This window comes from Acanthochromis polyacanthus, chromosome 4 (assembly GCF_021347895.1).
Source record: "Acanthochromis polyacanthus isolate Apoly-LR-REF ecotype Palm Island chromosome 4, KAUST_Apoly_ChrSc, whole genome shotgun sequence".
In the NCBI taxonomy this organism is placed as follows: Eukaryota; Metazoa; Chordata; class Actinopteri; family Pomacentridae; genus Acanthochromis; species Acanthochromis polyacanthus.
In genome coordinates this window covers 36,094,970-36,118,122 of record NC_067116.1, presented here as the reverse complement: position 1 = coordinate 36,118,122, position 23,153 = coordinate 36,094,970, and the positions used below count along the sequence as shown (strand labels likewise).

Sequence of the window (23,153 nt, the reverse complement as noted above, 5' to 3'; positions counted from 1 at the left end):
CAAAAATACCTTCCTATTGCTGTTAAATATTTGAATAAGTGTTGTTGTTGTTGCTGTTGCATTACTTCACCATTTAATGTAGCCTTTACTTTCTTTTTCATGTGCTTCTGGTGTCTAGTGTGCTACACCCTACCCACTCCCTCATAGGCAAAGAATGCAGCAGCGTTATTTACAGTAGATGAATCGTACACTCTGGTTCTAGTTGCAGTGTTTATAGGGCTGCAGAGGAGCCTTGCCCACACTGGATGCGTAGGATTTTAAATAGCCATGTCCCCGAGGACCGAAGAAGTCGGGGTGCTCTCATAATTGGCTGTAAGGTGTGTCTGTCTTCTGTATAAGGGGGGCTGCCGAGATAAAATCACTTCGTAACGCGCATGCGTAGAAAACTTACTCAGTAAGCTGTCAAGGCAGAATGTTTTCCTTCTGAACATGGACCAAACTGAGCGAAGAGACCACCGGAGAGCTACTTAATGTCTCTATAGTTTACTAGAAACGACACGCCACGAGTTTTTGGACTTTTAAGGCGACAAAAATGACATTACTGAGCCGCTTTTGTGGACTTGAGATCTGTGAGTACAAACACTATCGTCGCTACCAGACGCACTAACTAACGGCAGCTAAAGTTGCGAAGCCTTAAAAGTTAGCACCAACCATCAAGAAAAGACTTAAAGTTCTTTTTTATTTACCTTTCAATTTTGCTAAAAGATATAATTATGAGTAAACACCAAGTATGGTAGTTCCCCTGTCGACTGGTGTGGACTAGAACCGGAGGGAAACAGGATTCGAAGGAGCCGGACAGGTAGCTCCTCCTGTTGCGATGGGCAACCGCGGGATGGAGGAGCTGATCCCGCTGGTCAACCGCCTTCAGGACGCCCTGAGCAGCGTGGGGGAGAGCGCCAGCCTCCACCTGCCCCAGATAGCCGTGGTGGGCGGCCAGAGTGCAGGCAAGAGCTCCGTGCTGGAGAACTTTGTGGGCAGGTAAGCCACGAAGAAATCACAACCCTGTACACATACATAATCACTTTTATCTGCGCTGACTAGATGTGGATAAGCCTCAGATACAAGGAAAATTGATACCAATTAGTATGAATGGTTGAAGTGGAAATAACAGGTCGTTTAATCTATTAGTTTTCAGTTGTTTGGTAAAATATAAAAATTATGTCTCTATTTCGTCCTCAACCACAAAATATTCAGTTTGCTGTCACAGAGGAGTAAACAAAACAGAAAATATACACTTTTGAGAAACTGGAATCAGAGAATTTCAACCTTTATTAATCATAAAAATCACTCAAACTGATTAATCTCATAATCAAATAGATGACAATTTATCACGTCCCTGGCACTTCTGTAAAAAGCAACTGAACTTCTCTTTTATTTTCTTGAGTATGTTTCACCTCTCATCTGAAAAGCTTATTCAGTTCTGCTTTTCAAGAAGCTTTTTGGATGAGAGGTGAAATATTTTCAAGAGTCGAACAAGGACGTTCAATTGCTTTTTGCTGAAGCTCTGGGATTACCATGACCTGGATGACTGAGAATCTACACATACTAATTGATTAGTCCTTTTAGACGCAGCTCTGATTAAAGGACACCTTTGACATATGACACAAATAAACCGAAAAGAGCGACTCTTAGATTGCCAGGCTGTGTAAAATCCTGTTTGACTATTTGACCACTGTGTTGACTAAAATACACCATCAGTTCCTTATACATCATTTATGATGTTAGAATAGAATAGGAACTTTTTATTGTGATTGTAATGTATAAAATACAGTAAAATGAAGAGATCTGCTCCTAACTGATGCATATGGTGACATGCATACGCAAAGCACCACCTTAAAAACACACAAATAATATAAAAATAATACATTTTAAATTCAACAGGAAACATAGCAGTTCAACTACTATGAATGTTGATTATTACACTGTAATTGTTGCACTATAAAGCAATACTGTTTCACAAGTTTGACTTGATGGCTACTAGACAGTGAAAACCCCCTAAGTTTTCTATGAATGGGGAAGCAACAGTAAACTGGAATTTTACCAAACAGAAAGTATAAAGACCAGCCTCTATGGGAAGATATACTTTAGTTTGAGAGCTGTTGTTCTCATTAATACTTTATACTGATGTAGAATGCATTAGTATATGTCATAGTCACCATTAACTAAGCCATTAATGAAAGCATATTGATCCTGTCTGATTAGTATGGCCTACAAGAACAAAGACTGTCTATAAATTGTCTTTATAAACAGCTGTTGGTTGCAATTTTATGAGTTCACCTGAGCAATTTAATGACTTAAATGACTGTCAGAATATTTGTAGCAAACATTTATGTGCAATGTTGTACTGAATTCATTGTTAATTGCATTAAAATACTTAAACTTATTTTTTTTTAAAAAGGCATGGCCTGTAATTGCTGAAAATGTGATTAATAATATCTGTAGTTGAATGAGATGAGTGAGAACCTAGGTTTGTAATACACTTTGAAGTGGTTGTATTGTCAAAAGTAAATCCATTTAGGCTGCTCAGGTAATGGGACATGTCTAATTTCACTAAACTGAAACCAAAACCTAAAGCAGCTCATGTGTTCATACTTTCTGTGTCATAATTTCCGTCGAGCACAAGTATTCGGGCTATCTTTACCAGTCTGAAGTGTTGGATGCCAGATATGACAGTGTCTGTATGACGGTAGTCAGTATAGCAGCTTATCTCAGTGAAGGTGCCAGTGAAGGGTGGAGATTAATCTGATTCCTGAAACAATATAGAAGCAGCATTTAGGTAGCTTCCAACATGACTGAGTTGAACAGAGCTTTGTTGTGTTACATCTTTTTCTGACCTTTAGCAGATTTCAAGGTCCTAAAAATATCATATCCCACTAATGAATAACAGGATTGTTTCGGTGAAACTTAAATGCAACTGTAATAGTTTGGTGTGTGATGAGGAGGCTAAGTACTTCCATCCTGTTAGAAAGGAATGCTGTATAGTAGACAGGAGTTTCTTTGCTTCCTGCAGCCACAGATGAGACAATCAAGCTCTGTTCTGTGAAGGAGACATATGCATTGTCCACATTGTTTGGCTGTCCAACCTATAATCTCTGCCATTGCCAGTTACTGCAGTAGGCTGTTAATGGCGGCTTTCCTGAGGGTGTGTTGATATTTTACCCTAGTTCTTTGTCTCAGCCATGAGTGTGATATGACACCCCTTTTGTGGAGGATTGTACCAGCTGTTTGATCTGGGACAGGATGTAATAAAACAAACTTCCTGAATCTGATTTTTAAAGGAAACAGGACAGGCTATGTTTTTAGCTTTTGCATTGTGCTCCTTTATACTAGATTTAGCTTTAAGTCTGTATACATCTAAGATGGCTGATCATATGACGCATAACATTTTCGTGGACCTCCTGATCCTGAAGTCTGAATATTATATATATAAATTAGGATATATATATATATATATATATATATAAAAATATATCCTGAATATTTTGGATAGCACAACATGTAGCTAAAACTTATGTACAGCTGTCTGTTAGTGCTCCTAGTGCAATAAAGCCACTCTCTAGTTGCAAATTATTTCGCTTTAGTGTAATGGCTGCTTCTGTGTGTGTAATAAGTAAAGTGGTGGGGGTGTCAAACTAATATTTCAGACTGACATTAATGTCAGAAGTGACAGGGTTAGAAGCAGTTATCCTTTCTGTTTCCTGTCTGTGTGTATGTTCTTCTCTGACTCCGTCTTTCTTTTCTAACAGAGACTTTCTTCCACGGGGTTCAGGAATTGTCACTCGCAGACCGTTAATCCTCCAGCTGCTAAATAGTAACACAGGTAGGAAAGCTTGGAGCATGTATTTAAGACTACCACCAGATGGCAGTGTGATATCTGATAAATACCGCTTCTGACTGCTGGGAAGCTTCTAAAAATGCCAGCTAATTTTTAGAACTGTGAGATAGTGTGCTATATTGTTTGACCTAAACAACAGTCTTGTATCCCGCTGTATGATTCTGAGATTGCATGGCCAGACCCACAAAGGTTAAAAACGTAGCTTAAGTTTTGGTGGATAGGTCATACTAGACAGCAGGCAGATGGGTCCCCCCTATATAGAGCCGGGTTCTGCTCGAGGTTTCTTCCCTGTTAAAAGGGTGTTTTCCTTGCCATTGTCGCCTTTGGGCTTGCTCTGGGGGTCAGGCATATGGGTTCTGTAAAGCGTCTTGAGACAATTTGACTGTAAGTGACGCTATATAAATAAAATTGAATTGAATTGAATTGAAAGATATTCCTGAAAAAATCTAATCCAATTATGAATCTGGTATCAATTTGGTGATGTTTTCTCTTCTGCTTATGTCTTACCCAGAGTATGGTGAATTTCTCCATTGTAAGGGAAAGAAGTTCACAGATTTTGACGAGATCCGCAAGGAAATCGAGACAGAGACACGGAAACTTACAGGATCGAATAAAGCCATCTCTCCTATTCCCATCAACCTACGGATTTACTCACCAAATGGTAACACAGTGTGTATTTTGTTGTGTGTTTCACATTCTCGCATACAGCCTATTTCTCTGACAAACAGTAGAAGTAAGCTATGTGCTTATTTGTTCCCTTGTGTGTGTGTGTGTGTGTGTGTGTGTGTGTGTGTGTGTGTGTGTGTGTGTGTGTGTGTGTGTGTGTGTGTGTGTGTGTGTGTGTGTGTGTGTGTGTGTGTGTGTGTGTGTGTGTGTGTGTGTGTCTACAGTGCTCAACCTGACTCTTGTGGACCTGCCTGGCATCACCAAAGTGCCCGTAGGCGATCAGCCAGCTGACATAGAGTACCAAGTTCGAGACATGATCATGCAGTACATCTGTAAAGAAAACTGCCTCATCCTGGCTGTCACGCCTGCCAACACTGACCTGGCCAACTCTGATGCACTGAAATTGGCCAAAGATGTTGACCCGCAAGGTAAACCGCTGCTGTGGAGGGGATGACTTATACAGTGTTTGGGTTTTTATTTTACCGTGTGACTGTATCTCTTCACCCTTTTGTCCTTCCAGGGATTTTTTTCCACTTTATTACAATAAAAAATGTCTCTGAAGCGCTGAGTATGGTATTCATTCTTCCACTGGTTTCATATTGCTAAGGCAGTACATTTTTTTTTGTCTCCCTTTAGGTCTGCGCACAATTGGTGTAATCACAAAGCTGGACCTGATGGATGCAGGAACAAATGCCAGGGAAATCCTAGAGAACAGGTTGCTTCCCCTACGCAGAGGTGTGCTGCCTCCCTGTGTGTGTATGTGCATGTGTGTTTGTTGTGCTGAGCCATAAAGCTGCAATCAAATCACAATGGAGCCTCTTTGGAGAGGCCTGACATCATGATTGTGTCTGTTATCACCAGCCAGACCCTGAGTCTCAGCCAAGAGCAAAAACTGCCTCGCACTTTGTATGACATCACTACAGTGCCACTGAGTCTGTGTACATGTATATCAGTCTGTGTGCTTTGGTTCTTGTGTGGATGTATGCAAGAGATAAAGAGTAAGACTTTCAATATGTATATATTACATATATAAACATTACTGATAGTGTAGGTTTGTGTAACAGCCAGAATTGTGGAGTCTGAGTACATACCAGTTTGTCTGTGTGTGTGTGTGTGTGTGTGTGTGTGTGTGTGTGTGTGTGTGTGTGTGTGTGTGTGTGTGTGTGTGTGTGTGTGTGTGTGTGTGTGTGTGTGTGTGTGTGTGTGTGTGTGTGTGAGGCCCAGAAAGCCAGTGCAGGAGGCTCCTGGCCCGGGGCAGCATACACACTGGGTAAAGCACCACCAGGTGTTGTATCCTTCATGCTTCTCTTATAGTGCAAATGCATTAGCCATGGAAGCCCACTGAAATAGCTGCTCTAGCAGCAGTGTAGAACTGAAGCATTAGACATGAAGCCTGGTGCTATTACATCTATTACTGTGCTAAATAGGGGATTTGGCCCGCTTTACACAACATACCCTGCTGTTGCGCAAACACACACATTTCCTGCTTGTATGCTACAGTCATACTGGAACAAATTGCAGCCTGGGAAGAGTTGAGAATTGTCTTAGATCAGATTGTTCCTTTCTCTTGCCGCTTATTGTCTTCCTTACAGTGATCACATGCTCTTCATTTCCTTTTCGACTCTTCCTTCCCAGGTTACATTGGGGTTGTGAACCGCAGTCAGAAGGACATTGATGGGAAAAAGGACATTCAAGAAGCTCTGGAGGCAGAGAAAAAGTTCTTTCTGTCCCATCTGGCCTACAAACACATGGCTCAAACCATGGGGACCCCATATTTACAAAGAATACTTAACCAGGTTAAAAATGCATACAAACACATATCAAGATTTAAATATGTACTGTGTATGTGTTGTTACTGACAACGTTTGTTTGCAGCAACTGACAAACCACATCCGAGACACACTGCCAGCCTTCCGTAGTCATCTACAGAGCCAGCTACTAGCTTTGAACAAAGAGGCCGAAGAGTATGGACAGTTTAATCCTGATGACCCAGCACGCAGGACCAAGACACTGCTAAAGTCAGTCTATCATCCTTTGACTCTGTGGGCCCATTCAGTATTTTTTCTATTATTCATGTGTGTATGTGTTCATCCATGTCTCTGTCTTCCAGGTTAGTTCAGCGCTTGGCTGTTGATTTTGAGAAGCTAATTGAGGGTTCGGGTGACAAAGTAGACACTGTCAATCTGTCAGGAGGTGCTAGGATCAATCGAATCTTCCATGAGCGTTTCCCCTACGAACTGGTCAAGGTGGGCATTTGATTCTGTGTTTAATTTCTGTTTATCTTTCAATGTATATAGTGCTGCGAATATTTTAAGTGCATCAATTACTGTAATGCTAATGCTCCTAAGCTAAGTCCTCACCTGTCTATCATGATATGCTAAGATTGAGTCTGATGAGAGGAAGCTACGGCGGGAGATCAACTATGCCATCAGAAACATCCATGGTGTCAGGTGCAGTATAGTGGTCTCAATATAAATGTGAAATCCTTTTGCATCATTTACACTTTTCTGTTTTAACGACTGTTTTTTTCCTTACAGAACAGGCTTGTTCACTCCTGACATGGCCTTTGAAGCCATAGTGAAGAAACAGATATCAAGGCTACAAGATCCATGTACTAAATTTATTGACCTGGTCACTCAAGAACTAGTCACCACTACGCAGCAGTGTATCAACAAGGTATATGTGCGCTTGTGTGTTGACAGTGTTCTGTATAATTGATGGTGTCAAAAGTGTCTTATGTCTGATTTGGGGTCTGTTTTCTTTCTATAGCTCAGTTCTTTCCCCAAACTGCGAGATGAGACAGAGAGAATTGTAACCTCTGAAATTCGAGAACATGAGAGCAGATGCAGAGATCAGGTCATTTGGATTTGCACACTGCATTAAAAATTTGTTTTAGATTACTGTATTATTAAGGTATGTGGAGTTCTGTTCCTTTAGTTAATATTTGTCTGCTCTGTTCAGGTCTTGCTGCTTATTGACATACAGCTTGCCTACATAAATACCAAACACGAAGACTTCATCGGCTTCACGAAGTGAGTAACCTCATTGGTTTTAAATGATAAAAAATAACCTACAAACTGTAACACGCTAACTGAGTAAGTAAGATGTGCTATTCTTCTTTCTCAGTGTCCAGCAGGCTTACAATCAAAGCAATAAGAAGACTGTTCCAGGGATAACAGGAAACCAGGTGAGACTTTAAATTACACTACATTCACCAAAACCAAATGAATGTAGAAAACCAAGGGTAAATTCTGGACAATGAAGCACTGAAATGAACTTCTGCTGCATTTTTAACTATGCAAATAAAGGGACATTTGAGACATTTTGATGGCAGATGGTCAATCTGTCTGTTGATGTAGTTCACCCAGGCCATGGCTTCACTTTTGTCAGCATTTTTGACAAGTAATCAAAGAATTGTAATTAAACAGAGTATGAAACAGTCATAATCTAGTAATTCTGTTTTAGTCACTTTCTACTAAATATGCTAATGATATCCTGCAATTACTTGCTATGAACATCCTTAGCTTTGCGCTATTGCCCTGAGGCCAAATGCTACTACTTGTGGTGTAATGGATCGTAGTTGATTTGTAACCCATGTGAATCTCCCTCACGTGATTTGGCACGCATGTTAACGGTGAATCAATTGCAAAGTTTAACCATCATCTTATAAAGTACAGTTTTACTGCTGATGTTACTTTCAAAGTAAGTTTTCAAAATGGAACTCGGAGAGCTCTTCTCTGCCAAGGCCAGTTCCCTGCCTTGAAATTGTATAAAAAGTAATCAGGAGCCACACTAGAACTGAATTAGCTATGTTCTACCTCTTCACCAAGTTTCATGAAATTCAGCGCCTTAGTTTTTGTGTGATGGTGCTTACACGCAGACAGACACACAAACAAACGGCACTAAAAACATGCCTTCATCTGAGCGAGGAATAATTCCGGAAATGTAAATGTAGAGGTTATTGGTAAAGTGACAAAATGTTCACATGAACGGACATATTAAAAGCAGTTCACAGTGAGTCATAGCAATATTTGTCTTTTTTTTGGTAGATCTTTTTTGGCTGATCTGAAAACTTATCCAATCTATAACTGAACAGCTGCTACATGATCGAATTGAGACTTTGTGATTCATTGCACCCTTATTTATTACTGTTAATCCTATTTTCTATCCAGAATTGTGTATGCATGTCATGTCATATGTCATGCACAATACTGTCTAAATGCTCAAAATTTACACTTATCTGCAGTGCAGAATGTAAGTATGGCTGAATTTGACCTAACCCTCTAGTCTGCCTCTTACTTTTTTACAGTTACGTCACAGTCCCATGTGTTGTGTATTAATCAGCTGTAATCAACATTCATTGCTACAGATAAATGGGAATTTTTATGCTTTTAATGAGCAGGATTTGGGCTCCAGTAACCATAGCTAATCTTGGCTTTTCACAGGAATCAAGTCAAGTTAAAATAATGTATCTGCTATGATTAATGTGCAATATAATATGTACGTGACATATTTAAAAGCAGGGATAATTAAAAACAGAGTTCCAGTATAATTGTGTTTAATCAGGAACTTTAATGTATGATGATGATATTTGTTGAACAGCAGTATTTTATAACCGCAGCTTAAAAAATAAAAAATAACATCAGTTATTTGCACAGTTTCTCTTGCTGCTTTAATAATACGTAACCATAAAATGATTGATATTTGTGTCTTCCCCAAAAAGACATTAATGTTGCCACTTCATCTCCTGTTTTTCTCTAGGGTGTGGCCCCTCCTTCAAGTCTAATAGTAGGAGACCAATCTCTTTAAGTCTTCTCACTGCTGCCTCTGCTGGAGATTTGTGTGTGCAGGAGTCAACCTTAAGGGTTATGGGTTGGCATGCGACTGATTGCAGCAAACATGCACTTTGGCAAAATGGCTTCTTGCAACTCTATTAATCGTGTTTTTCAACATCTGCAACTGCTAATGTCACAACCTGTTCTAAGTTTTTCTTGTGTACAGTACTCTCTGCGTCCTATCCTAATATTCCTTATCTTTCACAGTTCTCCTGTTCTATAAATATCTACAGATGTCAAAATGTTCCTCACTTGCAGGATGTGCTTGTCGTTTCTTGGTATTATGTTCTGTTTCCTGGAACTTTACTCTTTGCACATCTTTTCTCTACCGTGTCTTTGTCTTTCACCCTTTGCCCGACTGCTTCCGTCCTGTTTTTTCTCCAAATCTTATTTTTATGCTTACTTTGTTGTCTTTACATGTACGTCAAATGATTTTTTTGATTACTTTTATCCACTGGTGGTAGTGAAATTTTTTTTGGTCATTTCACACAGCTCCATATCTAAAACTGGATTTTGTTTCTTGCAGTGCCAGCTGTTTCTGACTTTGCTCTTTATTTTCATTGGCAAGCTCCACTCTCATTGTATGACCTGCTTTGTATACCTTAATTGGATCCATGCTTTCCTATAAACCTGTCCTTTCAAAGTTCTTTTGCTGATCCTGTCACTGTTTCCTTCCTTCCTACGCTTCTGTCTGCTGTGCAGGTGATACGGAAGGGCTGGCTGACTATCTCCAACATTGGCATCATGAAAGGTGGAGCCAGGGAATACTGGTTCATCCTCTCTGCAGAGAGCCTGTCGTGGTTCAAGGATGATGAGGTGAGACCTTTATATACTTTTTTTTTTTTTACCTAATGAGTTCCTCATCTCCTTATTATGTTTAATTCCCAAGACAAGTTATTATTTGGACTGATGTGGAAAGTGTTAAACATTTATGAAAATAGTGAGACCCAAACACAGCAGTACACTTAAGTCACCACAAGTTTATTAAAACATATTGCAGCTTGAAATAGCGTTCCCCCTGGTAGGTTCAAAGAATTAAGTAGAAGGGAAACTGTTCATTTGTTGATATTGTTATCACAGCTTCAATAAAGCTCCTGCTGGTTTATTGAAGTAGGCGGGAGAGCTGTCCTAATGGCCCTGCGCTCTGATGTCAGTGGGGCTGCCATCTGTCTGCCTGTCTGTGCCTGCTGTACAGGAGCAGAAGGTCTGCACAGCAAGTGTAGACAGGCAGACACACCACAACAGTCTCATCCTGTCACAGTTGATGTCATGGGAAGAGGGAAGGGAGAGAGATCAGAGAAGGGGAAACACATTGCATCATTTGTATATGGATACAAACAAGGACCTGTAAACATTCACATCTGGATGAAAACACTGAAGATGGATAGTGAACATTTGTAAGTACGATTTTGGTGAAATTGAGTTGTATTGTTTGACAGATTGAGAAGTGGTTGGTAGCAACAATATGTAGGATGCTTTTGCAAATGAGTTATTGTTCTTGGTAACCGCACGAAAGTAGTTTCAAGGCCCTTTCTGTGTGCAAGTTTTGCGGCATGCACAGCTGAATGGGCATCTTTAACCCCCATTTCACTCCTCAGCTAGCTGTTTCTTTTCTCTCTTGCCACCTGGACCTGCAACTGAACCCCACCATTCCCCCCATTCATTCCTCTGACACCCTCCCCTCCCTATTCGTCCTGCTCTCCCCTCACTCTTCCCCCCTTACTCCCCCTTTTCTTCCTCTTCTGGGAGTTTAGGCATTTGGAGCAGCTCACTCTGACACAGCTGGAGCTGCCCCAAGCCAAACTAAGATACACACACACACACACACACACACACACACACACACACACACACACACACACACACACACACACACACACACACACACACACACACACCACAGTGGACAGAGTTGTGTATACAGTATACAGTACACATGCAGACTCTGATGTAAACAAAATGGCATGCAAATAGTGGAGAAAAATATACACTCACTCAGACAGACACATGGTCACTTTTCAGATAAACACTGGATCGCTTGAACACTGTGTTCCAGACACAGCCCCAGGCATGCATATTGTACACACACAGTGTTATAGGTTTCCTCTTGCTGTCATTCTCTTGCTAAGCATCAGCTTACTCATGCACACAGACTTTTGCACATCTGCAAGAAATAATACAAAGGCAGGCAAGCAAATATCTGTCAACCACATCAGAACCTCAAACCTCAAACTTTGGCTGTCTGCAGATCACAATGGGACACATATGTTTCACTACAAGGATTAAAGCTAGTATGAAAATCTAACTCTTACCAATTAATTTCAGTTTTGTTGAGTAGTCGTTTAATCTTCACACCTCCTCACTATGTTGGAAGGGTTATCAGTTGTTTATGTAATTGCAAGGCTTGAGTGCTTTTTTCAGTCAACCGTGTTATCACTGGACATCAGATCTACAGGCTTTTCACATACACACACAGCAGACACACACACATGCACAGGCACACAAGCCAAGCTTCTGCTTCTTCTCTCTTACAGTTCCCGCTTTCATAACTCCCCGCCCACACTACCTCCACAGACATTTCTTTTTTCTTTAACTACTGCCCCCCTTTATTTTCTCTTTCTTTTGCCTCTGTTGCCTTTTACTCCTCCTTTCTCTCCCCCTCTCCCTCTGTCTCACCCTCTTTCTCCCCCTTTCTGTGGTTGGCAGTCTCCCTGGGACTGTGCACATTCCTGGCTGGAAAATCTGAAGCTTTGTCCAAACACCAGCTTCCAAGATCTGCCCAGAGAAATCCCACATGGCTGTTTCTACACTGCAGACCTCCCCTTTTGATTCTCCTCTCTCTGAAACTCTTCCATAGTCTCTCTCACAAATCCCCCTCTTCCCCCACTTCACCCCCAAAAGATTCCCCTTGCAGCTTCCACTCATCATCCCTGTGTCAATTACTTCCATACACACAATTTTGTAACCTCTCTGAGGCGGTTGCTTTGCATTTTGGTGCGCTACAATATTTGTACCCTGCATTGACCTCATAGTCAGAGTGCAGCATAATAGTTCAGAGTTTAATCTGCACAGCACACTGAACAGACATACATTCCTTCACCCCTCGACTGCCAGAACTCCACTCGGGAGCATGAAGAAAAACAGACGACTCATGCCTATATACTTAATCTACATGCACTCGTCTGTGTGTACGCGTGTGAGGCCTGTTCCATATCTCAAATCCATTAGTCTCTAGAAAGGGGAGACACGGCTTCAGACACAGCAGCTCTGATGTATGGGCCTTCACGATCACCCCGACACCACTTGGGAATATGACATACACACACATACACACATGCATATACAAAGCAGTGCCACGATGTCTGCGAACACAAGTTATCATGTTGCCACACGGATGCACATGCAGAAACTCAAAATACCCACAGTGTGAGGCATTCTGTAAGAAAAACAGTTAGTTTAGAGCTTCTCTGCAATGCATCTGTGTAATAAAAGCTTAAATAATTATTAGTTAACTTGTTCCTTTCTGAGTTTGTAGCTTGAAAAAGGATTAAACAGCACTTAGTTTTATGATGTCTTTTGCTTGAACGTAAACCTCTGCCTTAATGTATGTTTCATTTGCTCGTAACAAAGCTGACAAATGCATCAAAATGGATGAAATACTACGTGACTTGGTATAGAGTTGATCACGGTGTTTAAAGAAATGAAAGCTGTTGATAGTGTGTACAGATTTAAAGGCAATTGCGAATCTGCAAGCAAGAAACATCAGAGAACATTAGACACCATATTAGTTGCATTACGTGCAGGTTTTCATGTCATCCTGAGTCTTGTGCATATGTAGATGTTGTTAGCGTAGGCTACTGAGGCACTTCCTTGCACAGTCTAACCAATGTGCAGACTACTGTACACCAGTAAGATCCTGAACAGGTAGTCTGAACACTGGGATGACGGAGCAGGACCCTTTGTCACTCTCACTTGGGCCTCGCCTTTCCCATCTCTGGCTGTTTGCTAGCAGTCCTGCCTGAGGCGGAGGGGAGTTGGCAAAAGGTTTCCGCTGTTATTCTCTTCTTTTTTATCCGGTCTCAATGCTGGGTCGCAGGGCAAGAGGTCTGCACACACATCAGACATCCACTCCTTTGGGTGTCCCCCCCGTCAGAGATGTTCGCGTTTCTCGAGTCGGCCGTCCACAGGGCTGTGTCCCGGCGTAGTATCCAGTCTTGACGTGGCACATTCAGTCATTCAGCTAGGGATCTGCCTGTTCACTCAGGGAAGGCATAAGGAAATAAGGGGAGTGAGAGAAGGAGAGAGAGTTAGGGAGGAACTTAGCAGCCATATATGGGTTGATGGGACCCATGGGGAATCAACTTTGGACTGGTCTGCAGTTTCTCCCCACTTCTTCTGCACACTCTCCCCTGCTCTTGGTGTTCCTCAATGTTTCCTCGTCTACTTTTTTGCAAAATTCACCTCCCTCTATCCCTCTATCTACCTCTATCCCTCCTCTTCCTCTCTTTCTCATCTCTACTTTCTATTTCTACCCCATCAGAGCACCCTATACTCGCTCCAGTCTCCTCCCCCTCCGTCTAAAGCGATCCCAGATGTTGCTGTATGAGCGCCAATCGCGTTCTGTCATTTTTTTTCATCCTCTGTTACAGGAAGTGGGCCCCTTTGGAAAAAAGGAAAGGGGAGCGAAGGAAGAGAGTCGTAGGGTTCAGGGGAGCACTGAGCGAGGGAAGACCAAAATGTACTAGCAGCATAGTCATATCTCCTGTCACATGTGTGCACGTGCTCACACTCAGGCGTGCATGTGTGCATCTACACACACACACACACACACACACACACACAGACAACATCCAGGATTTTGAGGGCATCCTCTGGAGGTCACCTTTCTCTTTCATCTTCTTCTTTCTTTTTACCACATCCATGGCTCCTACAGCCAGCCTTTCTGGAAGGCCCCTTCTCAAAGGTTAGACGGAGGGAGCAGGCTGGGGAAGAGAAATGAGGGGGAAGGGCTTCACTTTAGGAGAAATGTTGTGTTAGAGCTTGAGTCTGAGTAATGACTTTCACATGTGGGCCCGGCCTTCTCTCCCTCCTTTTTTTGTATCCCTTCTCTCATTCCCTCCCTCCCTGCTTCTCTGTACCCTGCCTCCATTCTGTCTGGTTCTCCTCACATTGGCTGCCCTACTCCTCCAACTGTTCTCTGTCATTCATAAGTCCCCATGGTGATGACAGACTATAGACTTATGGCATCTCTTTCCCCTTCGCTCTCCCTCCTCCACTGTCTCTCTTTCACTAGTTAGTGGGTTGTTAATGTGAGTCAGTCTGACAGTCAGACACATCATCCTATATGAACTCGGATGCTCTGCTAGCACAGTGTTCCACATCTCCTGTTAACTTCGCCTTCTGACATTTTTCCCATTACAGTTCAAGTTTCTTGGCCTCTCTTTCTTCTCCAGGCGCAGGCTGAAAAATATTAACCACCAGACACAACTATTTTCGCTGAAGCCCCCAAGTGAACTAGCCCCAGTCTCTGTTGTTTTTTGCTATCAACACCTGTGTTACCTTTCTGTGATGTCATATTTTACTCTGCATACCTCTGTCAAATGTTATCTTTCTATATTATATCTTTTCCAGGAGAAGGAGAAGAAGTACATGCTTCCTCTGGACAACTTGAAGCTCAGAGATGTTGAGAAGGGCTTCATGTCCAGCAAATTTGTTTTTGCTATCTTCAACACAGAGTTAAGGTTTGTATGTGTGACTCAAGGCATGTGCTTTTTTTTATATGCTCCTATTTGTTGAGTGAGTGTGTGAGTCAGAAAAGGGAGTTCTGTTCTTGTCACCTGTTTGCTGAAATTCTGGTGATCTTTTACAAGGGAGGACGTGTCAGAGGAGGAAAGGGAGAGGGTGTCAGTGTGGTGTTTTGCCCTTCCTCTGACCTCTTTCATTCAACTTTGCCACCTGAACTGAAAGGATATCCAGTGGGTACTGGAATGGGTGTAGTTTTTTTTGTCTCTGAGTATATTCCAGGCTGTTGAGGGCCAGGCTGAGATTGAGTTTGCTGGGTTTGTGTGTGTGAAACAGATTGAGAAAGACAGAGAGACAAAGGGAGAGCATGAGAGAAAGGAGAGAGAGAGAGCGAGTGTTTAGGAGCTGGAGCTGACCCAAAGCCTGGCTGATTGTACCAGAGCATGTGGGCTTTGTTTATAATTCTGTGCTATGCTGCATTCGGACACACAAACTGGATTCATAAGTGCATTTGTGCGTTTGTACACGTGTGTATGTGCCCCTGCAAAGAGTGCGCGTATAGACCGCAGCATACCGACGGCAGGCTCATTAAGCAGCTAATCAAAGCCAGAGAGCTTGGATCAGAGATGAGGCTGCTCTTGTTTGGAAAGAATTGCTCGACTCACCACAAAAAGGAGGGAGCGAGAAGAATTGGAAGGGCTGAGAGGAGAAAGAAAGCGGGAGAGAGAGTATCAGAGCCATCGGCCAGGAATGTGTCAAAGTCTGTCCTGTGGCGCCCCCCCTCTCCAACCCTCCCTCCTTTCCTGCGCCCTCACTCTCTGTTTCTGTGTTAGTGTGTGTGTGTTGGGGGGCAGACATTGCAGTGGCTTTGTCTCTGTCTGACAGTAATCAAAAACCTCAGGAAACTCTTCAAATCTAAAGCAGTCAAGGCTCTGCAGAAATTCCTCAAGAGGAGTGAAAAAACTCGCACTGGCCATGAGCTGACGAGAGTGCAGCGAGGAGGAGCAGAAAAAAAATGTTGATGTATCAGCTCAGAGAACAATTTAAATGTGCGTTTGAGAACACTGGTGTCCTGAACTTAGTGTAATAGCGCTTTAGTATTGTCATGGTTGGCCTGGCTCCCTGCTTGTTAGGCACCACGCCCTGACTTATTAGCCTCACCCATCCTAGCCCAGTCATAAGCACACAAACTGAAAGCCTATTTCTTGATCTTTCAGTATAGCTCTCAGTCGCTGCAGCCAGTCTGATTTCTGTCTCCGTTTCTGTTGTCTCTCATACACGCAAAGGTTTCACATATTTGAGGTTAATTGCTATGTGTTCTGAATGTGAGAAGGGAACAACAAAAGGAGGAAAGAAACAACTGAGTGATTAAAGAAAAATGTTTAACAGATGGGCCACAGCCTTCTCCAGATCCTTTGCTTGTTTCTTAACTTTTCTGTGCAGCTTCCACAGCCAAGATAGGGAGATGGTTTGAGGGACGTGAGGGGGGACGAGAGAAGGAAAGAGGAGCTTGGGAATCAGCAGTGAGAAAATACACGGCGGTGATAATAGCTGACGTGAGATGCATCATGTCATGCAGTGAATTTGAGGAGAAGTAAATTCAGCTGTTTTATTTTCTATGTGTACGTGTGGATCTGCTTGCTGCAAGTGCTTGTGTCTTTAACATTTGTCTGTGAATCCTTCTCTCTGTATTCTGTTTGATTTCGCACAATATTAAGTGTAATTCTGGCGAGTTTGGCCTAACTTGCTAAATATTTGTCATTCTGTGGTTCCCTACATGGGGCTGACCAACATGGGTTTACATAAAACCTAATGGCCTTTGCTACCCGTGTATCAGTCATTTACGCAAGAAGCTGGAATGGGACACAGGTCAGCCAGTGAACCACTTAAACAAGTCTGTGTACGGTACATTAGCTCAGGCTGCCACAACTCTACCATGCTGTGTAATTAATTTTGCCAAAGACATGATCTGAGTTTTAGTTATTTCCCCTTAATAAATTTAAAAAGCTCCTAATAGACGAAACATTCACAATACACATCGCTCTATAATACATAATAAATGAAAATAAATGTAGAAGCTCTCACAAATCATTAACAAAATTACAACATTTGCACTGTAAAAGAAAAACTAATTACAATAACTCTTATTTTTAATGCAAACACAAGAAATTACACTTTCCTGTAGAAACAAATAGCAGCTTTTATTGTTTTGCATGTTACAAGTGAAACTGTACTGGGCCCAGGAGCGCTTCACACTTGAGCGAAAAAGTTATCTTAAGAAATTTGAACACAAATGCTGAAATCACTCATTTTTGGCCCAGATTTTGTCTTTTAAATACACTACAACCCACCTAAAACTGTGCTTATTTCACTTATATACAGTTCACAAGAACATTTGTGGGTTGTGGATGGTTGTCCTTTATACTAATCAGCACTGAAACTGACAGGTGAGAGGAGTTACATTGATCATCTCATTACAACACAATGCTCTGCTGGAAAACCCTCAGTGTGTGGTGTGGCAAGATAATCCACCCTTATACACCGCAAAAATGGTTCAGGAACACAACAAAGAGCTCAAGGCCTCCAAAACTCCCCAAACCCCAATCTGATCAAATATCCTTGAGGTGCACAGGAGCAGACCTGATCAGTGGAGGCCCCAAAGGATCCGTTGTTTTAGCAGGAGGCTCTACACAGTGTAGGAAGGTGGTTTTAATGTTGTGGCCGATCAGAAAGCATTGTGCTGCCGTTTCTCTGCGGCACCAGAATGAACGATCTACCAGAGACATCTGCACGACTCTGGTATGTTTTCATGACAGTAAAGTAAGCACTGGGCCAATCTCCCCACATCTTTGTGTATTTGTTAAGGTATGCAAGTTTATGTGTTTATTACTCTGTATTGTGGAAAGCACCCTTGAGTTTTGGGTGTTATTACTGTATATATTTTGGAGACATCTGACAGGAATTTAATGAATTGCAGGAACGTGTACAAGGACTACAAATGCCTGGAGTTGGCCTGTAACTCTCAGGAGGAGCTGGACAGCTGGAAGGCTTCTCTGCTGCGGGCCGGCGTGTACCCTGAGAGAGTCGCTGTTAGTACTCTGACCCCCAATTCAACCTAATTAAACCCAACCCTAACCTTAGCTGTGGGGAGCTGCACCTGTCTGCCCCTCACCTTTGCGCTCTCATTGCCTTCGCTAACCCGTAAATCCTCGCCGTTACCCCTTACCCCTCTCTCTCCATGTTCCCCCTTTTCTCCCCCCCTGCTAAAGCGAAAAGCAAGTCCCCCACCCCTTCATCCCGCTCTGTCGTTGGTTCTTTAGCGCAGCATTCCTGGTCCATGATGTCACTACAATATGCGTGTATGTGTGTGTGTGTTCTAGTCTGTTTCTAATCAGCAGTTCCTCGTCCCTCACCCGCTCCCCCCTCTTCTTTCTTCTGCCCACTCCTCCTCACCTCCCTCCTTTGTGTTCCCTCTGTTCTGCTCTCCTTGTTCTTATGCTTTCGAATGTGTTTCTTCTTGTCACCAGAATAGGATACATGTCAAGATATGGCAACACACATAAGATGGATCTTTATCACGTTACGATTCTGTATTAGCATGAAATTACCAGCTGGATGTTTTCTGAGTAGTCCCTGTAGCACATTACACAATTCTCTACTTTACTGGTTAAAAGTGTAAGGGCTATCTGCTGTACTTTTATCCCAACTTGTCTGTCTGTCACTCAGGTCGATGGTCAGGGAAATGGAACTCCTGAAAACTTCACAGACCCCCAGCTGGAGCGTCAAGTGGAGACCATTCGTAATCTGGTTGACTCCTACATGAGTATCATCTATAAGACCGTCAGGGACTTAATGCCAAAAACCATAATGCACCTCATGATCAACAGTGTAAGCAGTCCAGACCACACAGTTAGCTGTTAAGCCATTTCCCCCTTTTTTTTCTCTTTTCGTTAAGCCTCTGAACTCCCATGGCGGGTTTTTTTTTTGCTCACTGTGGGCTCGTTTTTCACTGCAGTTCCTACACCTCAATAAAAACAGCACAGCCATGGGAAGAATTGGAGAGAATTCAGAAATGTGTTTTGTGCAGTATGACAAAGGTAAATACCATAAACGTAAGAAAAAAGGTAGAATTTCTTTGGTCATTTTTTTTTTTAGAAAAATTGAAAAAATTAGAATCAACATGTGCAACATTTTTCCAAGGGTCCTCGTGTGTCAGCAATACTGGGAAAAAATGGTGACTCTACTTACTGTAGATATTTTACTTCTTGCATTTTTATTTGTTTCCACACTTGTCTCCTCTGTGGTTTATGTAAACACAGCCTGCAGTTCAGCCCAGCTGAGAAAGTCCCTGAATTTTTGTCACATGATATATTGGCCACAGTTGAGTCATTTTTCACTGACGAGGGCAGAATGTTTGTTGTTTTTTTTTTTTTTTTTACAAAATCTGATTCATGCAAACAGTTTATTTTTGCTGAAATTGTAGATGAGACATAAAGGGTTTTTGATGAGATTTCACAATTTCTAGCTTAGATCTGAGGATGTTTTCTGACAGAACAGCACCTCACAGATGAGTAGTCCAGGAACTGTTGAAAAGTTGGAAATTTTTTTTGCCGCTTTTACAGTTTCTGGTACTGATAAAAAGTTGTCATCTTGACATTTTTAAAGAGCAAAAGATAGAATAAAATAGAATGGATCTTTATGGTTACTGTTACAGAAACAATGAAAGTCAGTTTGGTACTCTCTGAATAGCAGCATTGAAAATAGACTATATAGTACACCTGAAAATATAGACAACATAAGACCAATTATGCAGTATGGAAACGGTTCGTGGTTAGAGAGCTGCTCTACACATGATTATTGCACATGAAATATGGATTGCACTAAGATAGCATGCCTCTAAACCTGTTGACAGATTTTGGAGTTCAGAGGGTTACATTGCTGTACCAGCTAAACGCTTCGTTGTGATCCAGCAAAACCTGCCTTTGTAACTTGGTTTGGCAATAATCTGTCATAACTTTTAAGTAGAATCTGTATTCTTTAGTCTGACATGTATGTGTTCACAATTGGATCATATTTACCTGACAGGAAAAAGAGAAACCTTTTTAATAAAAAAAAAAACAATTTTCACCACACCTTTAAGAATTTAGTCTTAAGAGTCCAAATCAGAGAAAAATATCACTTTACAAAGTCTGCAGTTGAAGTTGTCACAGCAGTTTATAATCCCTCGCTGTAGGTGAAGGAGTTCATTAGCTCCGAGCTCCTGGCTCAGCTCTACGCTCTGGGAGAATGCTCAGTGCTGATGGATGAGTCACCAGAGCAGCAGCAGCACCGGGTGGAAGTTCTCAGCAAACATGCAGCCCTGAAGGAGGCGCTCGCTGTCATTGGAGAGATCTCTACTTCTACCTGCACCACTCCTCTGCCTCCACCTGTAGACTCCTCCTGGATACAGCCCTCCAGGTACACGCAGTGATCCACACACAGATGCATGCAGTAAGCATACGTGTACATCTTGGCGCTGTCACTTAAGGTTCTCTTCTCTACCCAGCCTAAGTCCTCCTAAACACTCAGGCAGGCCAGTGATTCGTGGCCATGCTCCACCTGCTCCTCGGGTGCCTCACACTGGACACAATGCTTCCCCCGCCGGCTTTCAGCGGCTCGCTGTTCAACACAGCCGAGCCCCAACCAGTGTGCCAAGGTGATTCTGAAACACAGAAATTAAAACCCGACCTGTTGTTTCACGATGCCCTCCAGGTCTCGCCAGGCCTGGCATCTACGCACTCACAAGCACACAATCAAACGCTCCTCCACAGCGGTGCAGGGTTAGGGAAAGTTGTTATTTGAGCTGGGTGGGGGTCTGCTGGAAAATGTGTTTCTCATATTCTCCTTCCCATCAGCCTCAGTAGACAGGACTTCTCTCAGTGCAGCTTTCTACTGGAGCCAGAGACAACAGGCTGAGCGCTTTGTCAAGTTTTCATCTTTCTCTCTGTCCCACACCCCCCCCCCCCCCTTTTCCCCCTTTTCCTTTAGCATGCATTTGTTTTATTGCCTTCCTCAGTTTCCCTCATGCAATAACCGTTATTTTTCCTTTTCCCTGTACCTCTTTTTCTTGTACTTTTTTCTTCACTTCTCCTCTTTCACTGGTTCCTCCCCTGCTTTTGGCCCGTCTCTCCTTTTTCTCTCTGCCCCATTTCCTCTGTGCTCTCCAATGGTTCTTTAGGTTCTTTCCCGCATAGCCTCTTTCCTGAGTCTTTCCATCCAACCTTATGCCTCTCTGCTTCCCCTATAGATATACAGTGCATGAGATAGGAGGTTACTTTTATACGTCTACTTCTTATTTTTATATTTATTCTCCTCAGTGAAAATTCTGGTGATGCTGGACACTGGCCATGACTTGTGTAACAAAATGTGTGGCATTATTGGCAAATAAGAGAGAGAAGAAATTGTGCTAGGAACAATTGTGAACCCTGACTCATGTCATCACATGTCCTGTAGTAATAACTATTTTCCATCAACCTAACTCATATTTTCTCTCTCTTCTTCTTCTTCTTTGAAACTGTGCCCGACCCATCTAACTCTCTGTTTGCCCATGTAATACTTTCTTTTAAGAGAACATCCTAATCCATTCAGCCTATGCCACGTTTCAGAACTCTTGCCTGCAGTGCCGTTACAGTTTTATAGATAAGGGAGACTTGCATTTTATTTATTTGGATTTCATTAATTTTCATCATTTAGGAGAAATGGGCATAGAAAGGTGGAAAGCTGATACTCAAGCTTCAGTCTGAGTCCTGGCTGATGATAAAATCCAGAATAGACCTATGATGAGGGATTTATATAGACGTTTTATTAATGTTAATATAATATCTTTGATCTGATCTTCTCTCTAGGAGGCATCCTCCAGCAATACCGAACGTCAAATAAGTCTTTTCTGCTCAGGACTCCATTACCCATCTGCCCCTGTACTTCTTCCAGCTGCAGCTGACTGCTACCCAGAGAAATCCCACAACCTGCCTGATGTGTAATCCAGCTGAAGCACTACGCTGGGCTTCTCCCCGTCTCCTCTGGGAGCTGCAGTCTGCAAAATTCACTCCGTCCTGAGTCTGCTTTGTACATAATACATTGGCCATAAACGCTGGAATGTGCACAACTCTCTGCTGACTTCTCTCAAGTGCCTGAACTTTGTGTATATATAAAAAAAATATCAAATTGAATTATTCTGCTAAAAGAGAATATAAATGCACTGTTTTTACCGTTTGTGAATAAACTGGTATTTTATTTTTGAACATGTATCCTGATTTCTTACTATTTCAAGGCTAGACAAACATTATTCTCAGTATCAGTTAATTTAATCACTATTATTGCTTTTACTTTCTTTTTCGCTTTTCTACAAAACGTTTGACTTTGTGGCAGGAAAAAAAAACAGCATTTTGAAAAAAGTTTTGCAGCTAAGCCTAATTATGTTCATTAGAATCTAGCAGATCATGCATATCAATTTTAAAAATGTTTTTATTGTCTTTGTATTCTCTTCTTGAATTACAAAAGTGTATACTAAGTATTTTGTTGAGTGACCAACTAAAATTATTTATATTCAGTAGAATCTAGCAAATAATGTTTATAATTCTAAAATGTAATCTTTTAAAATTATTGTTTTCTCATCTTCAGTTACAATAATATATACAAAATTATTTTTATTGAATAGAATGTAGCAGATAATCTTTGATAATTATCAGACTATCTTTAATTTTAGACATTATAATTATCTGTTTTCTCTTTTTCAATTAGAATAATGTATAGAAAAATATTTTTGTTGAGTGACCAACTAAAATTATTTATGTTCAATAGAATGTAGCAGATAATATTTATACTTATTATCAGATTTATCTTTAATTTTTAGAAAGAAAATGCTGGAATAGTAAAAAAAAAAAAAAAAGATTTCATTAGAATGTAGCAGAATTATCAGACATTATCTGCTACATTGTAATAAAATCATTTTAGTTGGTCATTCAACAGAAATATTAAATCTTTATTTTTTAGATGAGTTATTATTGATGTTCTCTCTTATTCACCAGAATAATGTA

General features: G+C 41.6%; 1 protein-coding gene across 2 annotated transcripts; it reads left to right on the top strand.

Annotated features, from left to right (window-relative positions):
* Positions 1-378: 378 nt before the first annotated feature.
* On the top strand, positions 379-22,358 carry dnm3a (dynamin 3a). Of its 2 annotated transcripts, XM_051947551.1 has the most exons (21): positions 379-978; positions 3,747-3,820; positions 4,347-4,496; positions 4,726-4,929; positions 5,138-5,236; positions 6,137-6,297; positions 6,377-6,519; positions 6,612-6,747; positions 6,884-6,951; positions 7,039-7,177; positions 7,271-7,357; positions 7,463-7,533; positions 7,628-7,688; positions 9,263-9,289; positions 10,039-10,152; positions 14,968-15,077; positions 18,056-18,167; positions 18,805-18,966; positions 20,312-20,535; positions 20,624-20,773; positions 21,963-22,358. In XM_051947551.1, exons 1-21 carry the CDS (start codon positions 818-820, stop codon positions 21,994-21,996), a joined length of 2,487 nt encoding a protein of 828 aa, XP_051803511.1. In that variant the 5' UTR covers positions 379-817; the 3' UTR covers positions 21,997-22,358. The 2 variants fall into 2 exon arrangements, with proteins under 2 accessions (XP_051803511.1, XP_051803512.1); XM_051947552.1 differs by lacking the exon at positions 9,263-9,289.
* The last annotated feature ends 795 nt before the right edge of the window (positions 22,359-23,153 follow it).